Genomic DNA, 21,884 nt, shown 5'->3' on the forward strand with positions numbered 1-21,884 from the left:
AAGTCATATGATTGTATATTTTTCTTTGTTTCGGGAACTTTATTTATTTATTTATTTATTTATTTATTTATTTATTTATTTATTTGTGGTACTGGGGTTCCTGGAAGCCCTTCTACCTCCGGGCTACACTCCCAGTCACCTATTTTGTATTTTTATTTGGAAACAGGGTGTCTTAAGCCAGCACACGCGCCTGGCTTCGAACCTGCACGATCCTCCTGTCTCTGCCTCCCAAGCGCGGGGATGACAAGCGTGCGCCACCACGCCCGGCTGTTTCGGGAACTTTAAAATCTAGCATTTTCCTGTTGGCCTTCTTGATTGGAACCTCAATGAGAAGGATGTTTTTAATGCTGGCAATTTTATTTTTCTAATTGTTAGGTAACTATAACTTCCTAGCCATATCAAAACAAAACCGTTAACATTGATTTTGATCCTACTTCTGGCAGATTTTGGACACACATATTATTTTAAAGGTTACATTATAATGTTTGTTTTATTGGAAAGTGAATGTTAGAGAATATTAAAAGTAATTGAAGTAAGTAAAGTTGAATCAAGACAAAATAAGCCATCACTTGTATGATTTGGACCTTTGAACTTTTTTCATAGGGGACTCAAGAAATAATAGTTCATGTGAAGACCAAAAACACCTGGCTCTGTTGGTTATGGAGACCTTGACAGTGCTGCTTCAAGGATCAAACACAAATGCAGGTAATTTGAAAAACTATGAGCAAGCTTTCCTCTAGTTAATCTCCGCTAGTGATTCTTGCTTTCAAAATGCCTCTTTTATTTAGGAGAACAGTTGACTCAATGATAGTATACTCATGTTCCTAAAAATGCAGTACTTTTGATTGTAGGAAGGATAAAACATATAACACTATTACTACCTCATAATGTTTGAATAACTTTTTATAGTGTACTTTACGATTAAGTAGTAGTTTTAGAATTTTTTACTTATATAATGTACCCTTGTTTAAATAATTTGCTTATTCAATTTTTCTTAAAATATTTATCTGGTGACTTTCTTAATTCCTTATTTGTACAAGTTAGAGTATTATAATATTATAATCTTAGGAAATATCAAAATCTTATTCTTTAATAGAACTTAATCTTTTCTAGGTAGAATATTTTATTAAATACCTTGCTTTCTCTTTGGTCTCAATTTTTCTTAATTTTTTTCACCCTATTGTTAACAGACAGTTTGGCTGTATTTACAAAATGCTACTCTAGCTTTTAAAAGAAACCACTTAAAATTTTATTCAGGTGATGAGGTCAGTACAGCTTGAGAGGAATAAGTGATGGAGGGGGGCTGAATTAAAATGATTGGACTGGGATCAGGCCAGAGAACTTTTTAAGACATGCTGGGGAGCTTGGCTTGTATTGGAAGAGCTGTGGGCAGGCATAGATGAAGGAAGGAGTACCATGCACAAACACATGACTCAATATTCAACACTGAGTACACTGTGCCTGGCACCATGCTAGGTGTTTGAAATGCAAAGATAATTCTTGCTCTAGGAAAATCACAGTCTAATTAAAAAAGATGTAAACAGATAATTAGATAAGTAATTATTTAAATACAGTTTTGGTGAATGAATTTAGTATATAATGGAAACAATGATTATGATGAAATTTAATGATTATTGGAGTAATATTTTGCCCTGGTGGAGTGCATAATCTGCTTATTTCTACTTAACTAGATTTAGTGCTAAATTAGCCTAAAACATGATAAAGATATATGTACCAGAATGTATTTACCTTTTGATGGCATGCTGTAGAATTGCACAGGGAGGGATTGGACCATGTTACTGTAGGGAGGACCAGAGCTTGACCTTGTGATACAGTCACTTGATACATAGCCCATCATGCTAAATGTTCACACAGTTCTTAACATCTTTCCTTTTTCCTTGTTAAGAAAGATGTTATTAGCTTTGTAAACTTTGGCACTTAAAACAGTGCATTACTTTTATTAAGAAGTTAAAAAATATTAGTCATTATGATTACATAATAGCCCCAACTGACAACCGGGAGGTAAGTAAGCATGGTCTTCACATAACCAAAGGATATAAAATTCCATGTGCCAAATGTAAGGAGGTTGACTTAAACTCACTTTAAGGTCCCATAGTTCCTATAAAGTTAGCAAGTTAGAAAGCCACTAAATGAGAGTCCAGTGGCTGCTTTTACAAAATGCAGTCAGTACAATATGTATTCAACAAACATTTATTGACAAGATTCACGGGGCGGGGGGGGGGGCTGTGAAATACATAAACAGTAGTAGGAAGACTGTTTGATATACATATTAATGGAGGTATACAAAATATTCTGAAAGCATAGAGTATAGAAGAATAACTTGAAGGAAATATTACTTAGTGACATATATCATTTGGTCATTTTTTTATAGTAAGGATGACATTTCATGTGAGAACAGTCTCATAGGCTACAGAACTGTTATGCAGGTATAAATCCTGCTTTGCCACTTGCGACTAGCTGTGTGCCTTTGCACTGGTATGGGAGGGGATATGGTAAATGAATCTACATAAAGGCTTTGGAGAAGTATTAATGACTGATGTTCTCTATTATATATTATAGAGTTTGTCTTTTCTTGTGCATTTTGTTCCTTATAATTTTTCCCGTGGTAATTTATTTCATTCTCGCTACTGCTTTGAAAGCCCTGTTCAGTTTAAATTACATTTACTTGGAATATTGTTCATCTGAAAACCTTTTACAAAATGGATTTTAGTATCGGGTTTCTTGGTGTCTCCTTTTGAAATTTCTGAATGGTCCAGATTTGGAGAATGTGGACTTGGTGAATATATCAGAGCATTAATTTTGCATTAGAAAAATCCAGAGAAAATATGCATATACATTAGCTGGCATTCTGCAGTGCGACTTTTGCACTGTAATTTAAAAGGAGGAATAACTGGGCAGGTTTTACTTGCATGCTTTTTAATTACTGTACCTACAAAAGAAATTGGATTTTAATTTATCTGACTTGTCTCAGAATGTTTTAAGCCATCTCATACTGTATTTCTTCTCCCTCCAAGGAATTTTCCGAGAGTTTGGGGGTGCACGATGCGCGCACAATATAGTGAAGTACCCTCAATGCCGGCAGCATGCCCTGATGACCATCCAGCAGTTGGTGCTCTCTCCAAACGGGGATGATGACATGGGCACGCTCCTGGGGTTAATGCACTCAGCCCCACCCACAGAACTGCAGCTGAAGACTGACATTTTAAGGGTAACTTTGATAAATATGTCTATTCTCTTACTCCTAAAAATCTCAACATTTCAGTTAGAGACAGGGAAATTTCAGAAACCCAAAAGCATTGAAAAACCAACAACTTTAAAAATATTAGGGATTTGGAAAATTTCAGTCATTCCTGTATTTCAGTAGTTTATCTACTTACTGCTGATAAACCTTTGCAGTATTATCTTGGCCTATAGGACTTATAATATATCAGTCAAGTGTAGCATCTTAATAAGTACTAATGATGTATATAATCTAGTTGAAATCACTCAGTGTTATACATTTGAAATAAAATGTGTGTGACATCATATATACACAGATTTCTACTAAATATCAAACAGTACATGACAAGTTTTATGTATAATCGTTTATCATTTTATCCTAAGCAATTCTATAAAGGAAGCAGTGCTCTGTTTTTCAGATAAGACAACTTAGGCTTAGAAAGTTAATATAATGTGGATATATTTACAAAAGTGACTTTTAAGTAGTAGAGCTGAACCCCAGATTCAATACCTACCCCCATATTTTTCCTACAACACAATTATGCATTACAAAGATTTACACACACTCTCCAGTGTTTCATTGCTACTGGTATTTCTATGTAAGAAATTTTTATATCAAACTACAATGCTTCTCTTTAGGTTTACTTACAAGTGAATTTAGTAATGCAAGTATGATGTAGTAAATAAGTAAAGAAGATTAAATAAGCCAAGCATGGTGATGCATGCCTCAGCAACTTAGCAACATCCTGTTTCAAAATAAAAAGGGCTGGGGATACACATCAAAGATAAAATTCCTACTAACATACATACACATATACACACACAATATTTGTTAGTATTTCAAGTATATTTATATAGTGCATGTATAATTTATAATATGTAAATATATAAAATAATATTTAAAACAAATTTTTCAAGTACCAGAAATCAGTGTGTAATTATAACAACAGCTAGAGTTCACTGACTGCTTCCTACGTGATGCTTACTGCATGTGCATTTACAGGCATTTGCTTATTTAATCTTTGTAATAAAGGTACTATTAGTATCCTTGTATTTTAGATTATAAATCCAAATAAAGACTGGCTAAATAACTTGCTCAAGTGTATATGAGTAAGAAGCAGAAGAACCAAATCTGATCCCATCTAGTTTCTCTCCATAGTTGTGCTTTTAACTTCTGTGATAGGAATAATAGTACTTTTAATCAAAAGACACATAGCCCTTTTTGGCTAGAAACCTGCCCTTAAGCTTAAATATCATCTACGTGAAACAAGTTCATTAAAGTTTATATTCTTTGTTCATTGGCATGGTTTCTAAATACTATTTTTTATTATAAGAAACAAAGGCTTCCTTGAGAAATGGTTATTCATAAACACTTCTTTTTTACCTCTGTCGTAATTCTTTTTTTGCGTGTGTGTGGTACCTGGGGATGGAACCCAGAGGCATTTCACCTCCTAGCTATACCCCAGCCCTATTTTTTATCCTTTATTTTGAAATAGGGTCTCAACTAAGTTGTAGAGGGCCTCACTAAGTAGTTGAGGCTGTCCTCGAACCTTCATCTTCCTGTCACAGTCTCCCAAGTACTGGGATTACAAGCGTGCACCACCTCTGTCATAATTCTAACCAACTATAACCAACTATACGAGTGTTGTACATGTTACCTGAACTCTGAATTCATCCCTCAACATCTATAAAATAATAGTTATGTGTCATGTAAGTATGCTTCAGTCCAAGGACAGAACCCATATACAGTAGTGCTCCCAAAAGATTATGATGGAGCTGAAAAATTTCTGTCACCTAATATTTTTACTGTATCTTTTCTATATTTAGATATATTCACACACAAATGCTTAACATTATGTTACAGTTGCCTACATTATTCAGCACTGTAAGATGCTGAATAAGTTTGTAGCCTCAGAGCAATAGGCTATAATATACTGCCTAGCTGCATGGCAGACTATGTAAGAACACTCCATGACATTCATGCAACAGTGAAATTACTTCACATAATGTATCCCCATCATTAAAGCAACACAGGACTATACTTGTTGTGTTTTTGCTCCAGTGGTTTTTGATGTGTGCATGTATGCCTCTACCATCTTGTACTCCATTAAGATGTACAACTACAGCCAGGTGTGGTGGTGCACATTTGTAATCCCAGCATTTGGAAGGCAGAGACAGGAGGATTGTGGTTCACGGCCAGCTCTGCAACTTAGTTGGACCATTTCAAAATAAAGAATAAAAATAGGGCTGGGGGTATAGCTCAGAGGTAGAATGTCCCAGGACCGCAAAAAAAAAAAAAAAAAAAAAAAAAGTGTACAACTATATTGCACCAATAAAACTTTTTTAAGGAAAATTAAAGATAGTGGTGGTCTTGGCTGAGAGTTTTACATGTGTTAACTGTGAGATAAATGATTATTATTGTCTCCATTTTACATAAGGGGAAACTGCCACAGAAAGGTTAAGTAACTTGTACAGTAAAACACTTTAATGTTAGAGTCAGAATATGAACCCAAGTTTTCTGACTCTAGTCTTTACATTTAATCTCCAAACTAGGTTTACAATTTTTTAATATTAAAAAGTCTTGTGTTAATATTAGTTACTTACAGTCTATTAAATTTGACAAGATTAAGCCAAGCATGAGTAGGATGGATGGGGAGGGAAAAGGGTGGGGAGCAGGTAAGGGCTAATTGGGTGATGTGTGCATGTATGTCTCCACAAGTCTTTTATTCCATTAAGATGTATGACTACAATGCACCATGAATAAATAAATAAATAAATAAATAAATAAATAAATAAATAAATAAATTTGACAAGATACAGAAACCATTACCAAATACTATTAAAATAGAAATTTGTTAGTTACAAAGTAATAAAAGGGATATACTGTTTTGCTTTGTATTTACATAAATTGATATTGTATATTCTTTGTCTTTCAAAATAAGAAATTAAAGTATAGGCATGTACAATAAAATACTTATAATTTCTGAAGCAATATATTTTACAATAATTATTTTGTATATATGATATATATGTTTATAATCATTCAAGTCATAACATTTGAAAAATGTTTAAAATACCCCATACATTTTAATGGTATTTGAAGAATAGAAAAATTATATATCCAAAAATATATATTTACGTACATACATACACAAGATAAGAACACCATTAGTATTGGGTAGGTTATTTGAAGTTTTCATAATAACGTAAAGTTAGGCTAGAATACTTATTTTAATTATTTAATAAAATTAATTTATAAAATCACTGAATTCATTGACAAATAATCATTTAAAGACAGGAAAATATTTATGGAAGATTTATAAAAGATTTATAAGAAGATCATAAAGAAAGTAGAATTACTTATAAAAGTGGCAATTTGAAATTAATACATTTAAAACACTTAAAGAATCTTGTTGTAAGAGTTTATAACAAGCCTTATGCCAATTAATAAAAATAAGATTTATACTCAGCATTTGGATATAACCTCTTTCTATTAAAATAGACGTGAGATAGTGGCACCTGAAATTATTTTCTCCCTTTATTGTAATATTTTTAATTAGCAAAATATTTTATATACTTTGTAGAAGTACTTATTAGATGAATGAAAAAAACATTGTTATGTTTACAAAATGGTGTTCTCCTGAGAAATTTCCTGCATGGAAGCTTTTGTCTTGATTTTTCAAAATTTGAATTATGTTTGATTTGTTTGTTTTGTTGCCTGTAGGCCCTCCTTTCAGTCCTTCGAGAAAGCCATCGTTCAAGAACAGTTTTTAGGAAAGTTGGAGGATTTGTGTACATTACATCCTTGCTGGTTGCTATGGAAAGATCTTTGAGCTGCCCCCCCAAGAATGGCTGGGAGAAAGTGAACCAGAACCAAGTGTTTGAACTTCTCCACACTGTGTTCTGCACCCTGACTGCAGCAATGCGCTATGAGCCAGCCAACTCTCATTTCTTCAAAACAGAGATTCAGTATGAGAAGTTGGCAGATGCCGTTCGATTTCTTGGCTGCTTCTCTGACCTAAGAAAAATAAGCGCCATGAATGTCTTCCCCTCAAACACCCAGCCATTTCAGAGACTGCTAGAGGAAGAGGCAGTCTCAGCGGACTCAGTGTCACCCACTTTACGAAACTGCAGCAAACTCTTTATTTATCTCTACAAAGTTGCCACAGATTCTTTTGACAGGTATGGCTTTGCTCTGCCTTCCGAATCATAGTGTGTACTCGGCATGATGTGAACATTAAGACTTGAGTTGTAAGTTAATCGAAAGGAAAATGAAAACAAATGAATTTCCTCTCCAGTTTGCTCAAGGGATATCACCACTGCTCTCGTGTTAAGTTTTTCAGCCTGTGTGTTATTTGTAAATTCAGGTTCAGTTAGTTCACATTGGCCTTAATGGAACAGTTTCAATGAAGTTTCCTTTCCTACGGGTGTTAACTATTGTTCTCTTTTCCCTCTTTACCCTTAAAACACATGAGATGCATCCGGACCTACTGATACTGGTTATCAACGGGAACGTGGTTATTATTATTATGCATATTTCCAGAAGATGGCAGATAGCCTGTCATTCTCAGCACCTCATAACTCCTGAAACACAATATAGCTAAGAGATGTACCAGTGTCTTGAAGAGTCAAGCACAGGAGTCATTTCCTGACTCAGTCCTCCAGTAAACAAATGCTTAATGAAAGCCCACTACGTGCCAACTGATTGTGCATTTCGCCATTCAGGGTTCACTCTGTAGGAGACCACCCTGCTCCTTGCTTCCTTTAGCTGCTATTGGACACAAAAACAATGACAGTGTGTCATGCCAAATTCTGTGATGGAGGAAACCCGGTTTTGAAGAAAAACACTGAAGAGCCACTTTATATAAAATCAAGTATTTTGAATGCTTTACCATATTTCAATTAAGTTCTCACTTTGAAAATAATGTAAGGGTGATCGTGCTGCTCATTTATCTTTCCTAAGCATTATCACTTATGACAGTTATGATAGTTTTATAAAATAAATGAATTGTTTATATATTACACCCATAAATAGACCAACTACACTAAGTAACCAGAACTTCTAATATTCTTTACCATCAGGTATCTACTTTTAAGTATCTATCAGGATATTTCTTGCTTCTTAATATTTCTTAGTCTCTGGTAGTTTGATATGAAAATCCAGGTATTATAAGAAAAGTTGCTTCTCTTTTTTTCCCATATTGAAAGTCAAAATTAATATACATTTTCAACTTCCAGGAAAAATGGGATTGTGTAATACTGCAGGAATAAGCTGTGTAAATTTTGTAATCGGATTCAACTTCTTTTGTTTTCTTCTTACCCCATTTAGTATACCTCCTTTTTAGATCACATTGACAAAAACAGGGCCTATTGCACTGTTTAACCAATGTGTTAAATGTTAGCATTAATAGAATAAGCATCTGCCTTAGCATGCTTCTCTGTTTGATTGAGTGCATGTGTTGCCGTCTTGTTACTTGTTCCTGATGAAGGATGTTCCTTATTAAACTTACTGGCATTTCTCGTGAAACTAACCAACTGCCAACCTGCTGCTCTCTTCTAACCTCTCTAAACCACCCTGTCTGTTTTGTCGTCTGTAGTCGTGCAGAACAGATCCCTCCTTGCCTGACAAATGAGTCTTCTCTCCCCTCTCCTTGGGGGACACCAGCTTTGTCCAGGAAAAGGTACTGATATTATAAGAGAAGTCAGTCTTTATTTTTGTGGGGTTTTGTGTGTGTGTGCTTACTTATGTGTTAATGTGGTGATTGTGTTTTGTAACTTTGATTTTTTTTTCTGGCTTTCTATTTAATCTCTTTTTATGATTTTTTTAGATTTTAAAGTTTTATTTCCCTCAAGAATATTTATGAGAATAAAATGTGTTCATGCTATGAAGCTAAGAAGGACATATAAAATTTTATTATTTTAGTCTGAACTATACATTTATTTTACAGCAAGTATGTCTTTTATTAAAAATAGGTTAGAAATGATGCGTTAATGGTATATGTGCTTTCCACTTTTTCTTTTTACTTTAAATTTTGGGGATTATTTCATGGTCTTTAATGTTATTTTAAAATGAACTTAACAGCACTGGAAGGAAATGTGTATTTTCTTAATCTGGTTCGGTCAGTTGACATATGAAGCTATAATGGTGGCTTATCAAGGCAAAACTTTGAAAAGTGAAAATAAAGTTTAAAGTAAGTAAAGTTAAAACCTATCATGGCAGCCGGGTGTGGTGGCACACGCTTGTAATCCCAGCATTCGGAGGCTGAGACTGGAGGATCATGGTTCACAGACAGCCTCAGCTACTTAATGAGGCCCTCTGCAATTCAGTGAGACCCGGTTTCAAAATAAAGAATAAAAAATAGGGCAAGGGTGTAGCTCAGAGGTCAAATGCCCCTGGGTTCCATCCCCAGACCCACAAAAAAAAAAAAAGAAAGAAAGAAAGAAAAGAAAAGAAAAGAAAAGAAAGAAAAAAGAAAAAAACCTACCATCGCTCTTATTTTATCAATTTCTTGTAAATTTATAAGGTGATCTTGTTTACCTCATACATAAAACTTAAAGTTACTAAAACACTAGTTGATTGAACGTACAATTAATACCCATTTTTAAGACTTTATTTATAACCTGCACTTAAAGTGATCGCAGTCTCTGCAGTTGGCACCAAGCATTCTTGGTTCCTTCCTGTTTTCCTCACAAGCAAGTACAAGTCCTTAATGATTAGATCAACATCTCTAGTTGTACATTATATAAATGGATCCTGAGAGCAGTACATATGTTGTCATTTTAATCTTACTACTGTTGCTCAGATTTTTAAACTTTAATATAATTGTAGTTAGTGTATCAAGTGTTTGCTACACTTTTGTATTTCAGCATGCAGTCAGCTGTATGTGTCTATAGGTTCAGTCAGCCTCAGACTGAAAATATTTGTACTGAACATATATATATATATATATATATATATATATTGTTATTATTACCAGAAAAACACTGTATAGCAACTATTTTACATATCATTTATATTGTTTTAGGTATCATAAATAATCTAGAGATGATTAAAGTATATAGAGGATGTACTTAGGTTCTACTCCAGTATTATGCCATTTTACATAAGGTACTTAAGCATCCATGAATTTTGGTGTCCATAAGAGGGGTCTGGAAACCAAGAATACTAAAGACAAACTATGTTTCTATAGAGATATTTATTAAGTATATGGAAAGGCATATTTTTATTTTTTTCTTAAATTTATGCTGGGGCATACATTTCATTATATATAACAATAGCCATAGTTCAGAATAGTCTTAAATGAAATCCCCTCTCCTCTGTCGTATCCCTCCTCTTCCGCCTCCTCCTCCTTTTTCTTCTCCTCTCTCCCTCTCGCTCTCTGCTGGGATTGGAACCTAGGACCTCAGGGCAAACACCACCACTGAGCCACAACCCCAGTTCAGCTACTCTTAATTCTAAAAACCATAACTAGATAAATTAGAATTGACTTAGTATAAGCTGGGTGTGGTGGCGCTCGCTTGTAATCAGAGTATTCAGGAGGCTGAGATCCAAGGATCTTGGTTTGAGGACAGCCTCAGCTACTTAGGCCCTCTGCAACTTAGTGAGACCCTGCTTCACAATAAAGAATAAAAATAAAGTAGGGCTGGGGGTGTAGCTCAGAGATGGAATACCCCAGGGTTCCATCCCCAGACCTGAAAAAAAAAAGTGTATTTTTTTCTGAGCTAAAATGAATGAGGTAAAAGACATTTGGGTTTGAAGATTCATGTATGTTTACAATACCAAAGAATTATTGAATGTTAGAGAAATAATCTCAATTACTAGATAGTATAAATTAGAAAAATTACAATATATAGTAAACATTAAATAATAAAATACAGTGATCAAATTAAAATGGAAAGGACTAAAATTGATGTGTTTTAAAACATTCAGTGCTTTATAAGTACTCATTCACATCCACAAATTTAAGAAATCCACAGAATAAAGTAATATTTTTTTTTTAATGTTGTTACATTCCATTATTTAGATGGCAGTTGACAAAGGAAGAACAGCATTTTCTACGTGGTTTATTTATGGCTTATATACACCAAAAGCATGTTTTCATCATTTGCAGTACAACTACATGTAGACATACTACCTCTTTGGCTTAAGGGAAAACTACCCCTGAATCAGTAGAACTAGTTGAGTGAGTTCTAATCTGCTAATACCATCAATGTTGACATTGTCAGGTTGTGTACTTTTTGTTTAGTAATAAGAAGCATGGTATGTAAATAAGGCATTGTTTTTACTTCACAAATTCAAATATAGTACCTCTTGAAATTAGAATTTTAGTCACAGTACTTCTAAACTTTTCAACAAATTATATCAACTCATGGGCATCTTTTTCTTTTGGCAAAATGTGGTTTTTGTTGACAAAAGGAGTAACTGATTTTGTACTCTGTTTTTATGACTTGTGGGACATTTAGATACTGGGATGCTTTGAACATGTAATACAATATCCTGGAGATTTTTCTCTGTTTTTTTTTTTAAATTTGGGGAAAAGACCTAGTTAATATCTTACTTGGAAAACTAGAATACATGACTTGCTACTTATTGCTCAGTAAGAATTATAGAATAGAATTATAGCTGAACAGTAGCTCAGACTTAGAGCAAGTGAAAACTAAACACAAATTAATTCAGATTATATCAAACATCTGTCATGGAGAAAAAGATGGCAAGTACTAGTTGCCATGCAAATACGGAATCCATTACTCCACACCTCTAACCCTTGATAAAGCAAGTCAGATGCAGAATGTAGATACTTAACAGTGTTCCTAAAACAGGTAGATGAGTTTTGAATATGTATGGAAAATTTAACTTGCAGTATTAAGTAGCAGTTTCTGTAACTTTTTAAAGTAGCTGCAATGTAATTATTAACATTTGAAATGTCATTGTAGTACAGCTTTTTTGGCTTTTCTTATGAATCAGTTATTTAACAAACTTTCCATGATCCATAAATTTAAAAAGTGGCAAGATCTGTGATGATAACTTAAGTGAGCTAGTGAGAATTACTGTATAGCCCCTGATATAATGCACCTGATTATAATTAATAAATACCATGTTTTAGATATTATCAATGTTCACAATATTTTTCTGGTTTGAAAACCACATAATTCCTTTAAGATTTTTAGTTTACTATTATAATAGTTACATGTTAGTTCAGAATTCAGCTTCAGAAGACATGAAGTATCCTCCTGGATACTTCAGTTTAACTTCTAATCTGGGTTAAATTTGTTCAGAAATAGTGTGGTGGTGCACGCTTGTAATTCCTGTGCTTGGGAGGCTGAGACAGGAGGATTGCATGGTTTGAAGCCAGCCTCGGCTACTTAGTGAGGCTTTTGGCAACTTAGCAAGACCCTGTTTCCAAATAAAATATATTTTTTAAAAAAAAGGTCTGGGAGTATAGCCTGGAGGTAGAAAGCCTCTTGGTTCCACCCCTAGTACCACCAAAAAAAAAAAAAAGAAAGAAAGAAAGAAAGAAAGAAAGAAAGAAAGAAAGAAAGAAAGAAAGAAAGAGCTTTGTTTCTCTTTACATTATTGCTGTTGAGATAGGTTTGAAACAAAGGCCTATCTGTAAAATATATAATTGGAATCTATGGTTTTCTCAAGTCTGAGTTACTTTTTGTGTGTAATGAAAATGCTTAGAAAAGTTTTGAAGTCAATGGTTAGGAATCCCTGTTATACAACAGAGGAAATATTATTTTTTTCTAAATGGATCACAATTTAAAAAATAATGGAAGGAAGAAACAGGAAGAGGATGCCCGTTTATAATAAACACTTAAATATCTCTTTTTAAGTAAATGTAGAAATTAAATCCTTCTGAATAAAACCAGCAAAATACAGGGAGGGAAAAATGAATGGGTAGAAGATATGCTGACTTTTAAATAAACTAGGAGAACCCATTTGCTTTTTTATAAGCTAAGTTCAGTGCTTTTAGAATCTCTGTTAAAAAGTGAATAGTACTTTAAAAAAAAAAAAAAACCCATGGCAGTGCCAGTTCTTTGCTACTAATTCACTGATGTAAACTGTCAGTTTCTCAAGCTGCTTTCATGCCAGAGAGCTGAAACCTCTCTTGTCTCCATGACAGTGCTCAGCACTAGACAAGTTATGCTGAGGACAACCCGCTGGAACAATGGGCTCCCATAGGCTGTAGCCACAAGCATCTGTTTCTTAGTGCCAAAATGCAAAATGTACAAAATTCATGAGTTGTGTAGATATAATACGAAATAGAAAAGGGAGACCATTTACGAGAAGAAATGTGCACATTTAGGATATACTTGGCTTTCTACCTCATTGCAACTTGTTGCATAAAATATGCCTTCTGAGTTTTGTAGAAATTGGATTGTTTTAAGTGGTGGGGTGAATAGGTACAAAAGGCAAATGCAGTTTCAAATAAAGTGAAGTGAGTCTTCTGTGACACATAATGTATGTATCCTCAGGTGGCAAGACTGAGCCAAGCCTTCTTAGTTACCCATGGTATAAAGCTGGCCACTCTGACTTTGTTAGTTCTTCATTGTGTTGCCAGGGGTACGGAAGGATTAAAAGCACATAGGCAATTTCTAAAGAGAGCCATCTCGTTGAGGAATGAATTTAACTTGCTTTCTCATCAGATAGCACCTGACCTGTTTGTCCCCTTTCTCAAGCATCGAATCATTATCATTTTATATGTTCTTTACATCTGCTACAGGTAACATTCTGTAATGAAACAACCCAAAGAGTAGGTAAAGGCATCCAGGAGTCGAGAATTGATGAATTGTCTTTTTGACTCAGTGAGAGTTGATAATTATTGGATTGCTCCTTTATATCCCAACTGTAAGATATTTTATAACCTATCCCTAAATTACAAGGCTTTTTACTTATCAGTGAAAAAAGTTAACAAAAAATAAAGAAAATGAACTAAGAATGTGGTTGGAATTAAATAGGTCCTTTCTGTTTTTGTAGGCATGCGTATCACTCTGTTTCAACTCCCCCTATTTACCCTGCAAAAAATGTGGCTGACTTGAAACTACAGGTGGCAGCGTCGCCTCTCCAGAGTTCCGAGGCCGTCATCATCCATCCTGGGGCCATGCTTGCCATGCTGGACCTCCTGGCCTCCGTTGGGTCAGTGACACAGCCAGAAGTAAGCTGGAACATGTTGGCTCTCTCCTGTCTTTATAGATGAAAGGGAAAGTCTATGTTTACATGAGCAGGGTCTAGGGAAGATGGAAAGTGCTCTGAACTGGTATATAGCACATAGTATATTAGGCAGAGAAAAGAACAGGATTTTCTGTTTTTTATGAATCTTACCTTCCAGGATGGGGGGTAAAAATGTAAGTTTTAGGACACAACTCATGTTACAGGTGCAACTAAAATGATTACTTCTGATTCTAGAATAATTCTGTTTGCCCCTGTCAATCCTATTCAAAGGTGGAAATTGTTGAGGCTATTTAACTGTTTTGATGTGAGGCACTTAAAGTTTGGATGTTAGAATTTGGGTGGCTGTTTTTGTTAAGATGTTGTATTGCCTCTAATGTCTAAAGTGTCACAAATGTAAAAGACTTTCCACCCACCATTTGTTTAAAAATAGAACTGCTATTAGTTATATAGTCATGTAATCCAAAAGAATTGGAAAATCTGAACAGAGTCTAGCTGGGTGTGCTTCTATCTAGCACTCCTTAAGTAGGAAAATTTTGACTAGTCTTGTTCTGAAATTGCTGTATCACTCTAGGGTGGTTATTTAATTTATTTGAATGTATTTTGAAGCATCTAGAAACCTCATTTTAGAAAATTTGCTTCATGTGGAGAGAACTATCACCTGTCTCACTAAGAATGTCATGGTGGCATGGATGTTTTTGTTGACTTTAGCATGCTTTGGATCTTCAACTTGCTGTGGCAAATATTTTGCAATCCCTGGTGCACACAGAAAGAAACCAGCAAATCATGTGTGAAGCCGGTCTTCATGCACGGCTGCTGCAAAGGTGCAGTGCTGCGTTGGCTGACGAGGACCACTCGCTGCACCCGCCCCTCCAGCGCATGTTTGAGCGGTTGGCCTCTCAAGCCCTGGAGCCCATGGTACTGAGGTCAGTAAGCTCTCATCCTCATGTCCAGTAGACCACAGTTAGTACTGGCCATGCTAGAGCTTTATGCTTTAGGAGTTCTCGCTTCAATGGAGACTGTGGTCAAAAACAAAACGCAACAAAAATGGGCACAATACTTAAAATCCAGCACTTAGAAACAAATCTACTTATTATTAGTAAGCTGTTATGTTTGTCTACTGATTATTTCTTCTACTTGAATCGAGCAAACTTATTTTCATGTTTAGTGTCTTTGTAGGACTTAATCTACTTTATGTTTAAGAACTTCTTGTATGTAAAAATGATTTAAAGATGATTTTAAAACTTATTTTAAACTTTTTTATTTAAAACTTATTTGCTTACAGTATTTTTTTTTTTTTCAATACTGGGAATTGAACCCAGGGGCAATTCTACCTCCGAGCTATACTCCCAGCCCTATTTTTTTCTTTTTGTTTTGAAACAGGATCTCAGTAAGTTGCAAAAGGCCTTACTAAGAAGCTGAGGCTGTCTATGAACTACAATTCTCCTGTCTCAGCCTCCCAAGTACTGGGATTACAAGTATATGCCACCATGCCCGGCATACTTACAGTTAAGTTTTAAAAATAGGAAATTTCCATGTCCCACCTTCATTGAGATCCCTCTAGCCAGTGGTTATATCTTATGTAACTATAATATAGTATCAAAACCAGGAAATGGATATTACAATGATATATCCATGTATGCATATGATTCTCTTTTACATAACAACCACAGGAGCCAAGATGTCACAAATGGCTCTTTAGTGCTGCTCCTTCATTACATACCCATCCCCTCTCTTCCACTGTTTCTAATCTTTGGAAACCACTCTGCTGTTCTCCATCTCCATAATCCTTTGGTTTTGAGAGTGTTATATATATAAAATCTTGACAGTGTGTGACTTTTTCAGACTGGCATTTTCTTCCTGCTATGATGCTCTTAAAATGCATACAAATTGTTATGAATATTAGTAGCTTGTTTCCTTTCATTGCTGAATAGTATTTCATGGTGTGGTTATACCACAGTTTGTGAGTCATTCAGAGTATATATACTTTTAATAAACATTTTTAACACAAGAGAAATAGTGTTGTGTGTTTTAGAAATGAAACTTACTGTTTTTTAATCTTTTTTCCTCCATTTAAAATCACATAAATGGATTTAACATAAAAAATATGCTTATATCTTATCATTTTGGGACTCTATGCCACTCTGTTAAATAGCATATAAAACTTTTTGGAGCTTTTGTAATTTTTTAAACTGACTTTATACTAAGGATGGACTAAGAAAAATTTGCAGTGAACATTTGTCCAAGTGTTTTATCTTGCAGCATGCTAGGTCTTGATAATACCAAGAGTAATGAGACCATCCTACTCACTTCATCTGTCATCTCTGGATATATTTATCCTAAAGCTTTGTAAATAGCATTTAATTTTCATCTAATTTTTTTTTTGGTAGTCAGACACAGAGACAGTCTCATCTACTACTATTATTTTGCCAAACCAAATAACTTATACATATAGCTAAATAACCAGAATAAGCAAAGAAAACCAACTATTTCATCATGCTTAGTTCTCTTGGTGAATGAATTCTCAGAAAGAAAAATCAAATGATGGTATAACTTGCTATTTATGAGCCATAGATTGTAAACTACAGGTTGATAGTACTCTGGAAGCTAATGTCTTTTGTAACCTTATTTATTTATTTATTTATTTAGCTACAGAGTATTGGAAGTACCGAGAAGTGTTCTTTTCTTTTTTTTTACATGATGCCATTAATGACAGGATATTAAGGAATCCTATTATGTGTAATTCCTGAACAGCTTGTTATTTCTGTGCAGTACATACCAGAAGGACATGCTCTATATATTTTACATTCTTGTCCTTCATAATACTTTATACTCTTTTTAATACTGGGATAAGAATAGAAGCAGCTTATTTTATAAAGATTATAGATATGATATATTCTTTATTCTGTACTACCCTGATCAAAAGATACAAATTGTTCATTTTTTTTAACCCCTCTTGTATTCTGAGCCCAGGGGAAACATTGATAAGCAGATTAAAGAAGGTTCATGTTCTCAAACAGTGTATAATCTAGTAAGGAATACAATCAGGTAGATAGGAAATTAAAATATTAGCTTCTAAAATAGTAGTGCTATCAAGTTCATGTAAGAGCAGCTTACCCAATCTCATAGTTAAGGTTCTAGTTGCTATAATCCAAAAAACTGACCACAGAATTTACAAGAAGATTTATTTGCTTACAGTTTCCTTAGAAATTGTGGGTTCAATCCATGTGAGTCTGGCATTTTTAGAACTCAAAGCATGGCGGTGGGAAGCCGAGAGACAGAAAGCACAAAGGCTGTGTTCCTCACATCACAGAGGCCAGAATCAAAGAGTGAGCAAGCTAGCAAGCAAGAGGATCGGAGACCACAGCCCAAGGGACCCATCTTCTCTAGCCACACCCTGCCTGCCTAGATTACCACCCAGTAAATTCATTAAAACGGATTTATCCACTGATTAGATTAAACCAAGCCCCACTTCCAACATTGCTACTTTGTTTCCATATGGGCTAGGCGGTTATTCTAAATCCCAACTATTATATCCAGTAGCTCAGAGGAGGCTTTTTGGAAGTGGCAATGAAGGAATAAAGTGTAGTTGTAGTTAGCCAAGTAAAATAAGTGGAGGAAAGACTATTCTTGGCTAAAAGAAAGACAAATTCCATGGTCCACAGTAAGAAAGGAATATAGTTTAAAAAATTAAGTACATCTTGAGTAAAATTTATGATTTTGGGAGAAATGAGTACAAAAAAGTTAGAAACTGAAGTAGAAATATCTTAGGTATGGAACTATACACTTGCCAATTTGAAGAGTTTATCCATCTCCAGGAATGGACATCTACTACAGAGTCAAGCAGTACAGTGAAATTGGGTAAACTTAAATTTTGAAAGATACTAATTATAGTGGAGAATGGATTGAGCTGGAGCAAGATTGGAGTCACTGAAGATAAAGAGGAATCTTTCCCAAGTTGGTAGTTGATAGCACTCTACAAGCTAAAGTCACCTGACTTTAGGTGGATTGCATGTTTGAGGCTAGCCTGGGAAATTTAGTGAGACCCTGTTTTTTGTGTTAGTTTGTTTGTTTGTTTTCTTTGTGGTACTGGGAGTGGACCTCAGGAGGCTTCTACCTCCAGACTATACCCCCAGCCCTATTTTAGTTTTTATCTGGCAATAGAGTTTTGCTAAGTTTCGGAGAGTTACTAATTTTTTGAAGCTGACTTCAAACCTGCTGTCCTCCAATCTCAGCCTCCCACATACTAGGATTACAGATGTGATTCATGTTTGGCTGAGACCCTGTTTCAAAATAAAAAATAAATAAAATCATGCTGGGGGCAAAACTTGGGAAGAATTCCCTAGGGTTCAATCCCCAGTATCACCACCAAAAATATAGACATATTTTCCATGAATACCAATACGGGTGATATTAGCAGAAATGGAGAGGAAAGACCAGATTCAAGATATTTTTAGGAAATAAAATCAGTAGGATTTTCTGATTTTCTGAATATAGAAACCCAAAGAACAGAAAGTAATCAAACCACATTTCACTAAGATGCAGAGCATAAGAAAATCTCTAGGTTTGGGTATAAGGTGGTTTTAGATTTATTGGAGTTGGACATTTTTCTTAACTATTTTTATTAACTTCTGAAAATAATTTTGAAAAATACATAGAAATATAGATATATGACGATTGAATGTGCCGTTAATTAATATTATAATAACTTTGCTTTTCTTTTGTATTTTAGCTAGTCTATCATAATTCATTAAATGCTATCATTTTGTGTGTTTGGTTTCTGAATTATATAATAATCTCAATCAAGAAATAACTTCTCTTCTTTAGGGAGTTTTTGCGTTTGGCAAGTCCTTTAAATTGTGGTGCCTGGGACAAAAAACTGCTGAAGCAATACAGGGTCCACAAATCAAGTTCCCTGGGTTATGACCCGGAGATGAGAAGTAAGTTAACTTTTGACATTCCCTTTATTGGTTGATTTTAATGTGGGGGATGAATTTTATTTCAAGAAGTTTATAAAAAGAAAGGGAAAAGGCATGGGAGCAGTAAGGATGGGGAGAAATGAGTGATAGTGTAAGGTCCAGAGGACATGAAAACCTAGGCTTGACAGGGTAATTCCTCTTTCTCAGGGGGTTGAGAATTTGTCTCTCTTTCTTAAGTACTACATGGACTGAGGGAGCAGTTGTTTGGACTATTATTGCTAGGCTTTGGCTTTATAAGACAACTCTGCAGGAAGACCAAGAGGACAGGAATTTGAAATCCTTATGATTAAAGAAGTTGAAATTATACTTCAAGGATTGTAGTCCTGATAGGGAAAGAAGTGAAGACAGGTGGCTCTGGAGTGAAGTGGAGAAGAAATTCAGAGAAAGATGGTGATCCTAGAACTAGAAGGCAGATATTAGATGGTTGTTCACGTGGACATTGACATCCTCCAGTCCCTTGGCAAGAATGACTACAAAGAGAATGAAATTCCGTTGTTTTGGAAGTGAAGAGAGGACCTGCTTGGAAAATAATAGATGGTAGTTTCATAGGAGATATGATACTATTACTGAGAAGGTCCCAAGAAGATTGTGCATTAGGCTGATAGAAACATTACCTAAGGAGTTAGCTGAGTACAGGCACTGCTCACCATTCTGTCATGGAACATGGGGGAAGCTTCAGACTCCATCAGCTTGAATGCTGTGTGCAAAGTGTTGCCAGTGGAGCCTAGAGGCACTGGATTTCCTCCCAAGGCTAATTCTGGAAATTTGCTCAGATTTTATTTACTTTCCAAATAATTTTGTTTTGTTACTAGCCATGATGATCAGGCTTTTTTAAAAAAAAAATAGATTGTGATGATCATTAGTAGTGAAATAGACAAAAGAATATTAGAACATAGAGAGGCTGTTTTGAAAGGTGGTAGTAATCTTCTAGATCAGCTCTTTCATTTTTCCAGTGAAAACTCTCAAGTCCAAGAGATTCAGTTATTATTTCAGTCTTAATCTTTCCTCCAATTAACTATTACCAGTGATTAACCAATACTGTGTATGGAAACTTAAAGATATTTTTGAGTCTCAACACAGTTTTATTAGAAAATAAAAACAAATACAGTTTCACATCAATTAATATACATCTTTTTTACATTATTCAGTCACTTGTTTGTTTTTAGTGGTAATAAGGATTGATCCTAGAACCTTGCACATAGTAGGCAAGCACTCCTACCACTGAGCTACATCCCCAGCCCTTTATGTCTATTTTGTATTGTTGTTATTTTTGTATTTTACACTTTTTTAGAATCAAGTTGTAATTTCTTTTTCTGAAAGTAAAAACTAATTTCTTTCCCGAAGAAAAATATTCTCATGATTGTCTGAATTCTCGCACATAATCAGAAGAAAATAGATATATAAACTCCTGTTGTTCATCTTCAGAGGGCTGTTTTCTCCATTGCATTTGTAATATATTCCTGGAAAGTTTGCTTAACATTTGTGATTTCATTCTTGAAATGTTACTACTTGTATGCATAGAGGAATCCTTAAGTTTAAATAGTTTTGTTGTTGGATACTTAACTCTAATATTTGGAAGAAAAAAATAAAAAATAGAAGATGGGAAATGAAGTTGCTGCCATTCATTGCTAATACTTCTTTTATTAGAAAGATGCCCTGTTTCAGTATTTCTAGAATATTTTGCTTTCTTCTCAGAAATGATAAAAAGTAATTTGGGAAAATAAAATATAACTTGGTTTGTAAATTACTAATCAAGGTTTAAAATTAGATTATATTCTAACAGTGGTGATTATTGGAGATTTTTATTCTTACATGTAATTTGTAGTTTCCAGTATTTTTGCAATGTGAATATGACTTTAGTGTTAAGTAAAAGAAATACAGACTAGTTAAGTTTAAAAAGGAACATAAATGCATAATACTTGGATGATGAGAGTTTACAAAGAATTTTATTGTATATTGAAATTAAAGATTGCTGTTTAATAATAAATCAACCATGTGAAGTTATTTTAAAATAAGATTTTCTTTGAATTACAGATAGTATGATCACATCTCTGGAAGGTCTGGGTTCTGACAATGTTTTTAGCTTTCATGAAGATAACCACTACCGGATAAGCAAAAGCCTAGTAAAATCTGCAGAAGGAAGTACTGTACCCTTGACCAGGGTGAAGTGTCTGGTCTCCATGACAACCCCACATGACATCAGACTTCATGGGTCATCAGTTACTCCAGCTTTTGTTGAATTTGACACATCCCTCGAAGGGTTTGGGTAAGGAAATTGCAAGGTTGCCTTATTTTGTTGTTTTATTCTTTTACAAATAGATCTTTGGATTTAAATCTCTTTGAGACACATTATGGTATATATTACACTATATATGTTTTAAATGATTTGAGCTTTTTGAACATGCTCTTTTAAAGATTTCCACATTTAAGTGTTTTAGATTATTTCATATATTAAATAAATCCATGTAATAAAGGAGACATACTGTAAGCTGATG

The 21,884-nt window shown here is 34.5% G+C and overlaps 1 protein-coding gene across 2 annotated transcripts in view; it reads left to right on the plus strand.

Moving 5' to 3' along the window:
• The window catches only part of WDFY3 (WD repeat and FYVE domain containing 3), a gene marked incomplete at both ends in the record, with an annotated part of 188,199 nt that overhangs the window by 47,602 nt on the left and 118,713 nt on the right, over positions 1-21,884 (plus strand). For both annotated transcript variants that reach the window (XM_080697358.1, XM_080697357.1), the window contains 8 exons: positions 604-705; positions 3,036-3,229; positions 6,965-7,422; positions 8,838-8,921; positions 14,219-14,396; positions 15,122-15,336; positions 19,238-19,350; positions 21,424-21,655. In XM_080697358.1, coding sequence (XP_080553484.1) covers positions 604-705; positions 3,036-3,229; positions 6,965-7,422; positions 8,838-8,921; positions 14,219-14,396; positions 15,122-15,336; positions 19,238-19,350; positions 21,424-21,655 — 1,576 coding nt within the window. The remainder of the gene's footprint in view (positions 1-603; positions 706-3,035; positions 3,230-6,964; positions 7,423-8,837; positions 8,922-14,218; positions 14,397-15,121; positions 15,337-19,237; positions 19,351-21,423; positions 21,656-21,884) is intronic.

Source organism: Muscardinus avellanarius (genome assembly GCF_963383645.1).
Source record: "Muscardinus avellanarius genome assembly, chromosome: 6".
Lineage (NCBI taxonomy): Eukaryota > Metazoa > Chordata > Mammalia > Rodentia > Gliridae > Muscardinus > Muscardinus avellanarius.